The sequence below is a fragment of the Myotis nattereri genome (genome assembly GCF_964212035.1).
Source record: "Myotis nattereri genome assembly, chromosome: X".
Classification (NCBI taxonomy): Eukaryota; Metazoa; Chordata; class Mammalia; order Chiroptera; family Vespertilionidae; genus Myotis; species Myotis nattereri.
In genome coordinates this window covers 95,896,277-95,911,062 of record NC_138078.1, presented here as the reverse complement: position 1 = coordinate 95,911,062, position 14,786 = coordinate 95,896,277, and the positions used below count along the sequence as shown (strand labels likewise).

The 14,786-nt window shown below is 36.1% G+C and overlaps 1 protein-coding gene across 1 annotated transcript in view; it reads right to left on the bottom strand.

The window, feature by feature from the left end:
- Nucleotides 1–14,786, bottom strand: part of NRK (Nik related kinase) — a gene marked incomplete at both ends in the record, with an annotated part of 166,953 nt that overhangs the window by 47,192 nt on the left and 104,975 nt on the right. The window contains 4 exons of the mRNA XM_081115343.1: nt 667–842; nt 1,878–1,956; nt 8,950–9,004; nt 10,848–10,978. Coding sequence (XP_080971469.1) covers nt 667–842; nt 1,878–1,956; nt 8,950–9,004; nt 10,848–10,978 — 441 coding nt within the window. The remainder of the gene's footprint in view (nt 1–666; nt 843–1,877; nt 1,957–8,949; nt 9,005–10,847; nt 10,979–14,786) is intronic.

Genomic DNA, 14,786 nt, shown 5'->3' with positions numbered 1-14,786 from the left:
GAAAATGTGTGCTATATTTTTCAGGTTTCCCCTTTTCCACTCTATAACCACTCTCAACTTTGTCTATGGTGCCTCAAATTAAGTTTGGAATTTCCCATACAATCTATAAGGTAGAACTTCCTAAGTAGTTTCCTCTGGATTTGATAATAATCCATCCTGCCATATTTGGTGTTAATATATAGAAGCTTACTTTTATTTGTACAAATAGTTCATTTAATTATATTTTATAGTTGGAGATTAGAACATAAAACAAACTTTGTATGGTGCACAGACTTCAAATTTAAAAGTCAATAAATGGTTAATTACAAAGCCATTTATCTCATTGGAGTTAATTAAAATGTCAGCCAAAGAATCCAATTATTATATAGCTTTTTTATTTACTTTATTTCTTTAGTTAGGAGTTAAAAAATAAAATTGGCACATCCCAAAATTCTTCCTGAGGCTTTCAAGGTCTGTAAATACGAACACTTTGCCAGTTGTAACAGCCAGAAATAATTAATTAAGTGCACATGGCACACTAGTAGAAAAACTAAGTACTGAGGGACTCAGAATTTTTACTTTCAACCTAATTTTTAAAAAAAGGAGATTTTTCCTGAAAAAAAAAAGAATAAGTTCCACTTTCATCTAAATAGTCATTCCAGTGAAATGAAAGATCATACATTCTACCTTTTTTCTGTCTCTTTTTAATGATTCCAGTAAGATGTTTCTTCAGTGACTCAACAACATGTCCTTCATGTTTTATATTCTGAACAAATGGATGATGAAGCATATTAGCAGAAGTGGGACGAAATAGGAAATTTTTTATCGTGCATTTTTCCATGAAATTGTGGAACTTGCGAGACCTAAAATACATGAGTCAAAGAGATAAAAGGGCATTCTCAGGCCTGCCACACCCATCCACATGCCCACCCACATGCCACTATGAAGTTCATATTTGTGGAAACTGTTACCTATCACTATAATTGTCTTTTTAATTGCTAAATATCCTTCAGCTTGACAATATACTTATACAATGCCATTCAAACCTCAGAAGAGATCAGCTTTTGGCATTTTCTACCCAAAGAATAGTAGAAACTTCAGTGAGTTCAGAAGTGTGTACATGGTAAAAAGTCAAGTAGTAGAATAGCATTTAAGTGGTTAATGTAATAAATGTAAACCATGAGACTAGATTTGTCACCCCACAGCAGTCACACTTGAAATCTGAATGCTTCACTTGACTATATGGAACTACAGAGGTTTAGATATAATGATCCTCCAAAACAGGGGTTATTGAGACTAACTTTATAAAATGACCCATGAAACCAGATGCGCCCAGAAAACCTGTATCTGTGGGAATGGTTAAACTGAATCACAATCAAGAATGTTAGTGATCAAATCACAGTCACCACTTCTACCAGGACAAGCAATACTAATAAGCAAGAATGTCCAGTACTAGATCAAAAAGCTTCATTGAAAAGGACTTCCAAGTTTAGTTGGATTGTAGCACCCTGGGAGAACAAGTTTTCTTTTCTAGGTCTGTGGGTATTTAGCTTAATGAATGGGCCAATCACTGACTACCTATCTAAGCACACTGAGAAAAGTTACAAATGATTTTCATAGGTACATCCCATTACTGGAGAAACAAAGGAATATGCCATTAATGCCAGTACTATAATGCCATCATAATATATTCTGGATGGTATTACTTATTTCTAGTTGGTTATCTACTTTTTAAAGCAAACTAGTCATTTAGACACCACACTTAAGGTATTGGATTTTAAGAAATATTGTTGAACAAAGATGTTGAAGCAGGACTGACCAAATGAATTAACACTTCTCTGCTAAATAAAAAGAATATCAAATTAATGTATGTGGGAGATTGGGTCATTCATGTTTACCATCCACTGGATTTGACTTTGGGAGCAGATTCCCGCAAAATTACAAAGAGGGCTTCCAAGGGCTGAAGGTTACACAGCGCTGCAAAGGAAAATAGATAAGTTTAGAATGAATGACTGAGAAAAAAAAGAACAAAGTTAGAGGTATCATGCTACCTGACTTCAAATTATACTAAAGAACTACGATAATCAAAACAGCATGGTATTGGTAGAGAACAGACACACAGATCAATGGAACAGAATAGAGAGCCAGCTATAAAACCATGTGTATAGGGACAGATAATTTTTGACAAAGGAGCCAGAAATGTATATTGGAGTGAAGATAGTCTCTTCAATAAATGGTGCAGGGAAAACTGGGAAGCCACATGCAATTGAATGAAACTGGATTACAGTTTTTCCCATGTACAAAAATTAATTCAAAATGGATCAAAAACCTAAATATATAAGACCCCGAACAATAAGATACATAGAAGAAAATATGGATACCAACTTATGGACCTGGGTCGTAGAGAACTTTTTATAAACTTGAACCTAAAGGTAGGGGAAGTAAAGACAAAAATAAATGAATGAAACTATATCAAACTAAAAAGCTTCTTCACAGAAAATGAAACTGACAACAAAACAAAGAGGTAGTCAACTAAATGGGAGATATTTGTAAACAATAGCTCCTCCAACAAAGGTTTAATTTCCAAAATATATAAAGAACTCATAAAACTCAAGATCAAACAAGCAAATAATTTAATCTAAAAGAGGGCAGAGGACCTGAAAAGATAGTTCTCCCAAGAAGACATAAGAACAGCCAATAGATATATGAAAAGATGTTCAACCTCACTGGCCATAAGGAAATGCAAATAAAAACTACAATGAGATGCCACCTTATACCTGTTAGAGTGGCCATTATCAACAAGACAAGCACTAACAAGTGTTGGAGAGGTTGTGGAAAAGGGGGAACCCTCATTCACTGCTGGTAGGAATGTAGACTGGGACAACCACTTTGGAAAGCAGTCTGGTGATTCCTCAAAAAATTAAGAATAGAGCTACCATATGACCCAACAATCCCACTCCTGAGTATATATCTGAAAAACTCAAAATCATGTACTCACAAAGATATATGCACCCCTATGTTCATTGCAAGATTAATCACAGGCGGAGACATGGAAATAATCTAAGTGTCCCATGAGAGAGGATTGGATAAAGAAGGATAAAGAGAGGATTGGTACATATACACAGTGGAGTTCTATGCAGTTATAAGATAGGATGAAATACTGCCATTTGCGACAACATGGATGAACCTTGAAAACATTACGCTAAATAAAATAAGTCATTTAGAAAAGCTAAGAACCATATGATTTCACTCATATGTGGGTTATAAAATGAAACTCATTAACACAAATAGCAGTGGGGTAGTTGACAGAGGGAAGGGGGTGGGGGGAATGGGTCCTAATATAAGGTGACAGGAGATTTGACTTTGTGTGATAAAGATCTTGTAACATAGAAACCCACACCTGAAACCTGTATGTTCATGCTGACCAATGTCACCCTAATCAATTAATAATTAAAATAAAAATAGAATGAATGAGAAAGGTAACTACAGAGCACACTCCTCATTCCAGAAGGAATTCTAAGCAAATGAAGTTCATGAAAAGCTCACTTTAACACAAACAGTCCTTTATATAAGACCCTAAAGGTTCATTATTGACAGTTGTGACAAAATAATAAATTACACTAGATAATATGTTTGAAATATGTTATTGATAACATATATTTAGAAGGAAACCAAAAGTGGAGGAGACAAAGCACTCTTCTGTGTTTTTGTACTGTAACTACCTATAGTTATAAAATTGGAATATGTAATTATAAATTGAAAAAGTCAAACAGACTAGTAGTTAAGCAAAATAATGTATAAAGATGATTGATTAGTCTAAAAAGATGAGAAGACTATGTTTTGGAAGTTGACAATCCTATGAAAAGAGGTAGATCTAGTATAATTAACTAGTAAGGACACACTTTCTAGAGTAAGATGGCCTGGGTTCAACTCATAGCTCAGCCTTTGTGATCTTGGGAAAATTACTTAACCTATCTGTGCCTCATTTTTTATTGGAAAAACAGGAAATATATCAAGAATTCCTTCAGGGAGTTGCTGTGAGGATTAAATGGCAACCTACAAGCATAAGTGTCTAGCACAAATTAGATATAAGCTATTGATATTATCATAAAGATTTTAACTATCTGACAATTCGAGTTTGTGCCAAATTATTGGGCTTTCATTCCCTATTTCAGACACACAGCCCTACAAAGAAAATCCTATTCCAATATGTGCTATACAAATTCATTACCTCATTGGTCTGAGAATTCTGCACTTTCCTATAAGTGTTTAAATATGTGTTTCACTTCACTTATTTCCTCTTATGTTTTGGTTAGAGAAAACTGGCAATGTAAAAAATTCCCAAAGGAGAACCATAGTGTAAATTTCACCTAACACTTCAAGTGTGTCATTAATGTTAGGAAAATTTGATATTAATGCCACTTTAAAGTCATCCTTCCTCTTCCAAAATACATCTCCAGGAAAATTACAATGTCAAACTGGTCTCTCATAACAGTAGAAAAATAAACCTCCTGAAGCAATTTCATTAGAGTGATATAAAGGCAATTGTTCAAAGGTCATTCTTTGTTTCAATTACATGGGCATAAATTAATAGAAAGTGCAGGATTCTAATTGAGGGCAGAATGAACTCCAAGCTCAAAAGATCAGGGTCATATTTGACTGTCTTCATTCCTTTACTGTGCCCAATCAGTCATCAGATTCTGTCCTTTAAACACATCGCAAATGACTTTGTACAATATCGAGCAGTTGTCATTTATTAAAAGCTGAGCATTATTCAGTCAACTAACAATATCTTTAGGAGTCAAGAGTTAGGGCATACACTTGGTAGGTTTTCATTAAGGGAAAGGAGAAGTCCACAAAGGAATAAAGTATAGGGTGGTTAAAAAAGCCATATCAAACAGCAATTGTGGAAGTTTCCTATATGGTCTAATTTTAGGAATGCTAATAAATGCCCCTTCACACCATATCACTTAACAGTGCCTACATTTCACCATTACATGAATATTCATTTGAATAGCAAACCTCCTTTAAAAATACATCCATTCAGAACTCACAGGAGTCTGCGCCCTGGGTGGCTGGAATCTACCAATGTTATCACTAATAAGGGTTTAATCTCCAAAGTTTACAGGGAAGTCATACAACTTAACAAAAGGAAGATAAACAACCCAATCAAAAAATGGGCAATGGACCTAAATAGATACTTTCCAAAAGAAGACAGATGGAAGGCCAAGAGACATATGAAAACATGCTCAGAGTCACTAATCATCCGAAAAATGAAAATCAAAACGACAATGAGGTACCATCTCACACCTGTCAGAATGGCTATCATCAGCAAATCAACAAACGACAAGTGCTGGAGAGGATGCGAAGAAAAAGGAACCCTCGTGCACTGCTGGTGGGAATGCAGACTGGTGCAGCCACTATGGAGAACAGTATGGAGTTTCCACAAAAAAACTAAAAATGGGACTCCCATTAGACCCAGTGATCCCACTTCTAGGAATATATTCCAAGAAACTAGAAAGACCAATCAGAAAGGATATATGCACCCCTATGTTCATAGCAGCATAACTAACCATAGCTAAGATTTGGAAACAGCCTAAATGCACATCAGCAGATGAGTGGATTAAACAACTCTGGTACATCTACACAATGGAATACTATGCTGTGGTAAAAAAGGAGTTCTTAGCATTTGCAACATCATGGATGGAACTGGAGAGCATTATGCTAAGCGAAATAAGTCAGTCAGAGAAAGATAAATATCGCATGATCTCACTCATTTATGGAATATAATGAACAACATAATCTGATGAACCAAAACAGATCCAGAGACAGAGAAGCATCTATCAGATCGTCAAACCTCAGAGGGAATATAAGGGAGGGTGTGGGTAAGGGGGAGAGATCAACCAAAGGACTAGTATGCACGCATATAAGCCTAACTAACCAATGGACACAGACAATAGGGGGGTGAGGGCATTAGAGGGAGGATGGGGGGTAATGGGGGGATAAGGACACATATGTAATACCTTAATCAATAAAGAAATTAAGCCGAAACCGGTTTGGCTCAGTGGATAGAGCGTCGGCCTGCGGACTGAGAGGTCCCAGGTTCGATTCCGGTCAGGGGCATGTGCCTGGGTTGCGGGCACATCCCCAGTGGGTGATGTGCAGGAGGCGGTTGATCAATGATTCTCTCTCATCGATGTTTCTAACTCTCTATCTCTCTCCCTTCCTCTCTGTAAAAAATCAATAAAATATATTTAAAAAAAATAAAGAAATTAAAAAATACATCTATTGATGAGTTGTAAACGTTTAACTGGGAGCAATTTGAATTAATTTGATAAGGTTGAGATCTGAAGAAAACTTTTGAATACTTAAGAAATGGGTATCTTAATGGGACAATATTAAATTCAAGTCACGAGACAATAATGTAAATATTGATCTGTGTGTAAAGCAAGGACACTACAAGAAACAGAAGTAGGACACTAAACAAACATGGATGACAGCATTAAAAATAATCTCTACAACACCAAGGGAAATGCTAATATAGAGAAATGTATAATTTAGATGAAGGGAAATTGGCTGTTGTAGATCCTTAACAAGGAAGGAGAGTTGCAATAAACTGTCAACCTGATTCTACCTCTTCACTAGGCAATAATTTTTTTCCCAAATAATAGCAAAGAAACTAAGAACTGCATCTATTCAACATTGGCCTATGATATTCTGGTGTTTGAACAACTATTAGCAATATTCTGGCCTTGGTTTGAAAGTTTTCACATCTTCACATTGTTTGAATTCCTACCCAGTACTCAAGGACTTAAGAAGGTCTGGGTGAACGGTGGTCCTATCTTCTCTCCTCTGAGAGTCCCTATAGCACATTTTCAATAAGAAGTTCTTCTTCCTCTCTCTTTACTTCTCTGGGAGAGACTCACCAAAGAAAGAAAGGAATTTTGTTATTTAGACCTCAGAGATAATTATCACAGAATTGTTGCTTCGGAAGGTCATTCTCTCTGAGATGATAACTATAACCTAAAGGATTTCTGCTCTCTGAAATTGATAAAGATAATTTCCATACAAAGTTAATACTTCAAGCAATACAGAAGGCTGTTGAAAAACAGTTTTTTAGCATTGTGGCTATTTCAAGTTACTCATGACCAAAAGTCACACCATTCCAATTACTTATCCAGGAATGCTGATCCTATTTTCTTTTTTAAAAAACTTTATTGTTAAAAGTATTACATATGTCCTCCTTTTTTCTCCCATTGACCCCTTATAGGCCACCCCCAGCCCCAGGCCTCCACCACTCTATTGTATGTGTCCATTGAGATTTAAAATCTTTTCTCATTGAGAGTTAAGAATCTTTTGGTCCTCATCTGTCTTTTACAAGAAGTTTGCCATTTGTATACTCTGTGCAAAACTTCTCTACACTCCTTCTGTGAGTTTGCTCATTATCCCTTTCTCCTATAATTTTATACTTTAGAATAAAAAATGAAACACAAAGGTGAACTAAAAAAGCACAAATCTATAAAACGCAGAAAGCTAGATTTTTTAAAAGATGTGGTGAGGAACACTCAGAAACAACAGAAAAAAATATACTACTTGATGCAGTCATCAATCCTAACCAAATACATGCATCAATACTCATATGAAATATCATATTGTGTATTGAGAGAAAGAGAGAGAAAGAGAGAGAGAGAGAGAGAGAGAGAGAGAGAGAGAGAGAGAGAGAGAGATCATTTAAGCATGTTTCTTTCACAGAAAAAGAATTGAGTGATGATGGACAGTAATATGTATTTTCCCAGTCTCATTTCAATTTTATATATGTAGCATATATAGTTTTCTCCATCATTTATTTTTTACTCACCCGACATAGATACTTTGTAGTTTTTTGGACACTAGAGGAAAGGCATCAGAAACCTGATCTCCCCATTTATCCCAGTTTTAATCCAAGCCCCCACTGTGATAAGTCGAGGGACATTAGCAATTCTTAAAAATGATATTATGACTATTGCGCCTCCTTGAACTTGCTCCCATTGGCCTTGAAATACATTAACAAGATAGTCCAAGCTTAAAAAGCTTGGTGTGTGGACATTGTGGAGAGGGAGCATGCAGGAACATAGGAATCTATAGGATCTTCTTGGAGAGTCAGAAGCAAAGCAATCCTGTCCCCCCACCCCATCTCTGAAACATACTCCAGGCATTTCTCTCACTTCTCATCCAACAATACTTGGAATGTATTTATCATTTACATTTTTGGGTTTAGGTAATTAGGACAGAAAATATGCTCTGCTTATGGGGCCATACATTAGATGGTTGTCAATAATGTATATCTAAATTTACATGCCATTTTCACCTTCCTACCAGAAATCAGTGTCCTGAAACAGGATGCTGATAGGTCATTTAAATTCTGGGAAGGAAAGGAAACAAAAGGAAGTGGAACCTTCTGAGATCTTAAGGGTAACAGAATGGCTAAATGGAGCTAGGAAGATACAAAAGGTAAGCTGGACTGACTCCAAAGGGGGCGGGGGAAGCTTACTTTCCAACATTATTGAGTATTGGCTCAATTTCAACCAACCACTGGAAAATTTTCTCAACTGTCACTGTCTGAAGTAATAACAGTATGTGACTGTAATTGTTTTGGAACCTAAATATTCCACCAGTCAATATTTATTGAAATGCCCTTATTTCAGGTGGGTCAGGACTGCCAGGACCAAATACCATTGTGACTAAATTGAAATAATACTCAATCAGCCCAAAATGTGATACATAAAAGAGAAAAGGAAAATCTCTTTTTATAGACATACCTGGCCATTTTGACTAGAACATTCAGTAATCACTGAAAAGGCTACCATTTATAGTTAGGCAGATAATGTGGCACCTGGTGGCCAGTAAAAGCTGACTGGTACATTCTCAAAGTGGCAGATTTGAACAATATGTTTTCCTAACTTTTAACAAGTATCAAGTATTTTTACTCACGAGGAGCCCCTTCAGCCATTTCAATAGCAGTGATTCCCACGGACCACACATCACTCTGCAAAGGAAAAGATGACCCCAAAAAGTCAGTTAAAAATAAGAAACAATATTTAGAATCTCAAAATACTCTTTGGCTGAGGGAGTGGTAGTGGTGGTGTCAATGTCAGAGCCATTTTATGGATTTCCTATAGAATGTTGTTACAGAGAGATGTTATGTGAGCTTGTGATCTATACAACAGCTTGTGTTTTATACAACAGTTGATATTGGATGGGCTTAAGTAAGTATAAGAAGAACCATGATTGATACGTTGCTATTATTACCTTAACTGAAATAGCAAAAGGAATTTGTTGTAAAGAAATCCTATCACATAAACCTACTTACTAAATGTGCAATCTTAGGTAAACTAACTCTCTTTGGCTCAATTTTTTTTTAAAATATGTTTTTTATTGATTTTTTACAGAGAGGAAGGGAGAGGGATATAGAGTTAGAAACATCGATGAGAGAGAAACATCGATCAGCTGCGTCCTGCACACTCCCCACGGGGGTGTTCCCGCAACCAAGGTACATGCCCTTGACCGGAATTGAACCTGGGACCCTTGAGTCCGCAGGCTGACGCTCTATCCACTGAGCCAAACCGGTCAGGGCTCTGTGGCTCAATTTTATAAAATTGGTATATATATATATATATATATATATATATATATATATATATATATATTTAAAGTTCCTTGAATATGGTAAGTTGAGGATGGAATTATTATAATTCTAAGAAATTATATTCAAGAATTTTCTAGGAAATTATCCTTAATGCTATTAATTGTATTTTGTTTTTCGAATGAGGAAATGGCACAGGGGCTAGAAGTACATTGCGTGGCTACAATAATAAAGTTAATTGAATTATTAGAGCACCAGTTTACAGATCTCTTAGCTTCAAAGGGTTGTTGTGATGGTCTAAGTTTAAGCTTTATTTCAGTTATATGAAGCTAAAAAATTAAAAATAAATCATTAATGTTGTGAAAAATCCTTGGAAGACCTCAGTTGTACAACTATAAAGCATTATTTTTACAGTAAGCCACTTAAAGAACAATATGTTTACATCATCTCCATAGCTACTAATAGCACTAGACTATATACTAAGCTTTCAATAGATCTGCTTGCTGATCAAGCAGAGGGCATTTAAGGGAAAGGGAAAAGAGATGAACCTTGCGTTAATCAACTTCAAGTGTCTAGTCCTGGTTCCACACAAAATGAAACCACAGTGAATTATTTGGATGACTTATGATGTGAGTGAGTGTAGTTTTTCCAGTCTATAGCAAATGGAGAGTTTTATTTCTACACTAGCTCTTAGAAATGTGTACATAGATATATATTGTCCAAATTGCAGTTTCAGTGAAAATTTTAATAGCATGAATTATTATTTTATTCATCTCTTCTACTGATTTTCTGTGATTTGGAGGTGAACCATGCCAAAGATTTCTCTATCACCCTGAGCAATGAAATTATTTGTTTTTCTTTTTGGAGCTAAATTACTGTAGGGATTAATAATTGACTTTACATTTATTCATTTTTAAGTTTTAAAAGCCCTCTGTCCCTGAAAGTTAAATTTCCATATAAAGCCACATAATATTTTACTAAGAAGTTGCAGGCAGCATGAACTAGACATTCTTCCTCAAGTATGGAGAACTCCCAATGGTCTAATTTGTCTACAGTCTTAGAAAATATTATTTTTCTGCATATAATCAAACCACATATAGGAATAGTGGCTGGTATTTCCTATTAGCGTTTAGTGTGAAAGGAGGAGATACCTGCATTTTAATATTTTATTTTATCATTTAAAATAAACATTAGTCAAAAGCCCTTTCCAAATTTTTATCCTCACTATCTGCATCCTCGCACTTACTCTGTAATCATAGGAGCGTCTAGGGTCCTCATCACAGTCAATCACTTCAGGTGCCATCCAGTATGGTGTCCCAATGAAGCTATTTCTCCTACCATTAGTTCTGCTCACCTGGGCACTCACTCCAAAATCCACTGAAAAAAATCCAGCATATGTCAAAATAATTTATCAGTAACAAAAAGCTCAATAAGTTATTGCTTTAACTTAGAAAGAAAATACAAAAGCCACAATGGATAACAGATTTTTATTCCAGCTCAGAAAACCTTACCATAAAGTCTACTCCAGGGATACTGGGAAATAGGATTTTTATGCTATTTATATTGGAAAGAGACTCAGCAGTGCTATTATAAATCTACAGTAGGTTTGGCTGAATGTTTACCATGAATATTAAAAATAAAGTTCCATCAGTACACCCTAAACCTCTGAAGTGATAGCATATGTAGTGTTTGGATCTGTCACCAAGCTGGAGGAAGGCCAGTACTATTAGCAACATATAAGAAATCTAAAACCTAGTAGTAGCTTATTAGGAGACCTCATTCACCACAGTAGAAATTCCTATCACACTGATAAAGAAAAATGAGTTTTCTGCTAGAATTTAAGTTCTTCTACAGATCTTCTGAATCATATGCAAATATTTACTGTAGTAAATACAGCTTAGCTTAGACTATGAAAGTTCAGTCTTCTATTCATCTGTGAGATACATTATATGAAAATATTTAGTATGGTATCCTCAGAAACAGACAGAAAAAAGGCTAGAGTAGACTGGAGTATTTAGTCGAGAACAAATAATACAGGGATAAAAAATGAACTAGATTTTCTAACTCATAATAGTTTCCAGGAATAAAGAGGATGGAGAAAACATTGACTGAAAAGTAGTTTGAAAAATTTAGAAAAATAAAAAAAAATAAAAGTTTAAGCATTTAAGGCAGTCTTTAAATATCTAATAAGAACAACAATAAAAAGTCCATGATATGTAAAATTCATCATGCACAATCTCATTATCTAGATTATTTTGGAGAATAAGTTAAAGCAGAGCCCAGCATTTAATTATCCCTGAGGGCCAACTTTAAGGGCCAAGAAATATCTGTGAAAGCTATAGTTGATATAAGACATTCAGGGAATAAAATAAAAGGATAAAAGATGAGAATAGTGACCAATAGAATAAAAGGGGAAAAAAAGGAAAGCTGAAAATAAAGGTAAAGATCAGACTTTAACAGTGGCATAATTTAAACTCTTCTGTAATGATTAAGGACCAGAATATGAGGATTATTGGTCAATTGCAATTGCAATACAATCATTTTCAATCTCTTTCTTTTCTGGGACTCCATTTAGCAGTAATTGGTTTTGCCCTCCTTAGAAAATGTCTCCTGATACCTTGCCCCATCCAATTTGCAGCCCCACCCAAGCTGTTTGCAGCAGCTTCTCCATATGAATGGTTTGTCCTGGCTCAGGCTTCATACTTTGCTAAAATCTTTCAAACAAGCTTCAGCTAGTGACAGTGTGCCTCAAACCTATCAATAAAAGGCCCAAGACCTGGCACTAGCACCAGCACCAGCTTGCATTGCTTGACAGCTGGGCCTCGCTGGGAAACTCCAAGCCCAATACAAATAGCAAAGAGCAGCAGTCTGAATATTTTTCTATAGTTCCTGTCAGGTGGTCCCAGGCAGTGTCTGGAGGCCCTAGAGCCAGTACACCCTGCGGACAGCTTTAGACCATAGCATATTGCAACTCTACACATCCACAAGCAACACGCTCAAGACACAGACTTAGTGAGCACCAAAGCCCCATTGAAGCAAGTCCTGCTCCATAGGGGTGTCTCCTGAATAGCAGCTCTGCCACTGTAGTTGTTACTGGTACTCACAGCCAATGAAGCCGATAGCAATAAAGGCTCATCTACAACAAGACTGTGCACACAGACCACACAGAGGTGTACCTAGAGGGCCCAGCTCAGGTGACTGGGGAAGCTGAGCCACTGGACCCTACAGAACACCTACTACATGAGGTCAATTTACCAATTCCAGGATAGAGAAAAGATCTACTTAATACATAGAAATAAAAACAAGGAAGCAACTAAAATGTGGAGACAAAGAAACATGTCACAAATGAAAGAAATGAAAGCAAGCAAACAACTGATTATAGAATTCAAAACCATGGTTACAAGGTTACTCAAAGATCTTCATAAGACTTTTAAGGATCTTAGTAAGAATGTCAAAGACATAAAAAAGGACCAATAAGCCCTAATTGGTTTGGCTCAGTGGATAGAGCATTGGCCTGTGGACTCAAGGGTCCCAGGTTTGATTCCAGTCAAGCGCATGTACCTTGGTTATGGGCACATACCCAGTAGGGAATGTGCAGGAGGCAACTGATTGAAGTTTCTCTCTCATCGATGTTTTTAACTCTCTATCCCTCTCCAGTGCTCTCTGTAAAAAATCAAATATATATATATATATATATATATATATATATATATATATATATAATCTCCAATGCATACACTAACTGAAATAAAGAATAATTTACAGGGATTCAACAGTAAAGTAGAGGATTCTGAGAATTAACTCAACAATTTGGAATATGAGGAAGCAAAAAACACCCAATCAGAAGAGCAAAAAGAAAAAAGAATCCCCAAATATGAAGATAGTAAGGAGCCTCTGGGACAGCTTCATGTGTACCAACATTCACATTATGGGGATGCCAGAAGGAGAAGAGAGAGACCAAAATATTGAAAACTTATTTGAAGAAATAATGGCAGAAAATTTCCCCTAACTGGTAAAAGAAATAGACTTACAAGTCCAGGAAGCACAGAGAGTCCCAAACAAGAGGGACCCAAAGACACACACCAAGACACATCATAATTAAAATACCAAGGGTCAAAGACAGAGAGAAAATCTTAAAAGCAGCAAGAGAAAAGCAGTTAATTACCTACAAGGGAGCACCTGTATGATTGTCATCTGATTTCTCAATAGAAACTTTGCAGGCCAAAAGTGAGTGGCAAGAAATATTCAAAGTGATGAACAGTAAGGACCTATAATCAAGATTACTCTACCTAGCCAAGCTATCATTTAGAATTGAGGATCAGATAAAGAGTTTCATAAATAAGAAAAAGCTAAAGGAGCTCATCACCACAAAATCAATATTACATAAAATGTTGAAGGGTATTCTTGAAGAAGAAGAAGGGATAAAAAATAGGAACAATAAAATGGCAACAAATACATATCTATCAACATTTGAATCTAAAAATCAAACAAGAAATTTAATGAACAAAATAAACGTGAATAAAATAGAATCAGAGTAATGGAAGCATGGTACACACTGATGAATCTCAGAAGGAAGGGGGAAATGAGGGTAGGAAGAGATTAACCAAAGATTTTACCTATAGATATAGACAGTGGGATGGTGAAGGGGTGGGGCAGGAACAGTGGAGGGGAACAATGACGGGGGGAAATAATTATGTCAACATTAAAGATTTTTTAAAAAACAGAAAATCTTGCTTAAAAATATGCTGGGATCCTGGCCAATTACTCAATGGATAAAGTGTCCACCTTCAGTTCGAAGGGTCTCGGGTTTGATTCCTGGCCCAGGGCATATACCTTGGTTGCAGGTTCGATCTCCTGCCCTGGTCAGGGTGCCTATGGGAGGCAACCAGTCAATGCGTCTCTCTCACATCTCCATCTCTCTCTCTCTCTCTCTCTCTCTCTCTCTCTCTCTCTCTCTCTCTCTCTCTCCCTCCCTCCCCATCCTTTCACTCTCTCTAAAATTCAATGGAAAAATATTCTTGGGTGAGGATTAAAAAATATGCTGGAATATGATAAATCTAAATTCACATGTAAAGGGTGTCCCAAAATTCACGCAAGAAGTAATTTTGATAGAAAACACAGGTTTATAATTAAAAATTGTAAATTTGTTATTGATTCATAAAGAATACAGTATAGGGTTATGTAC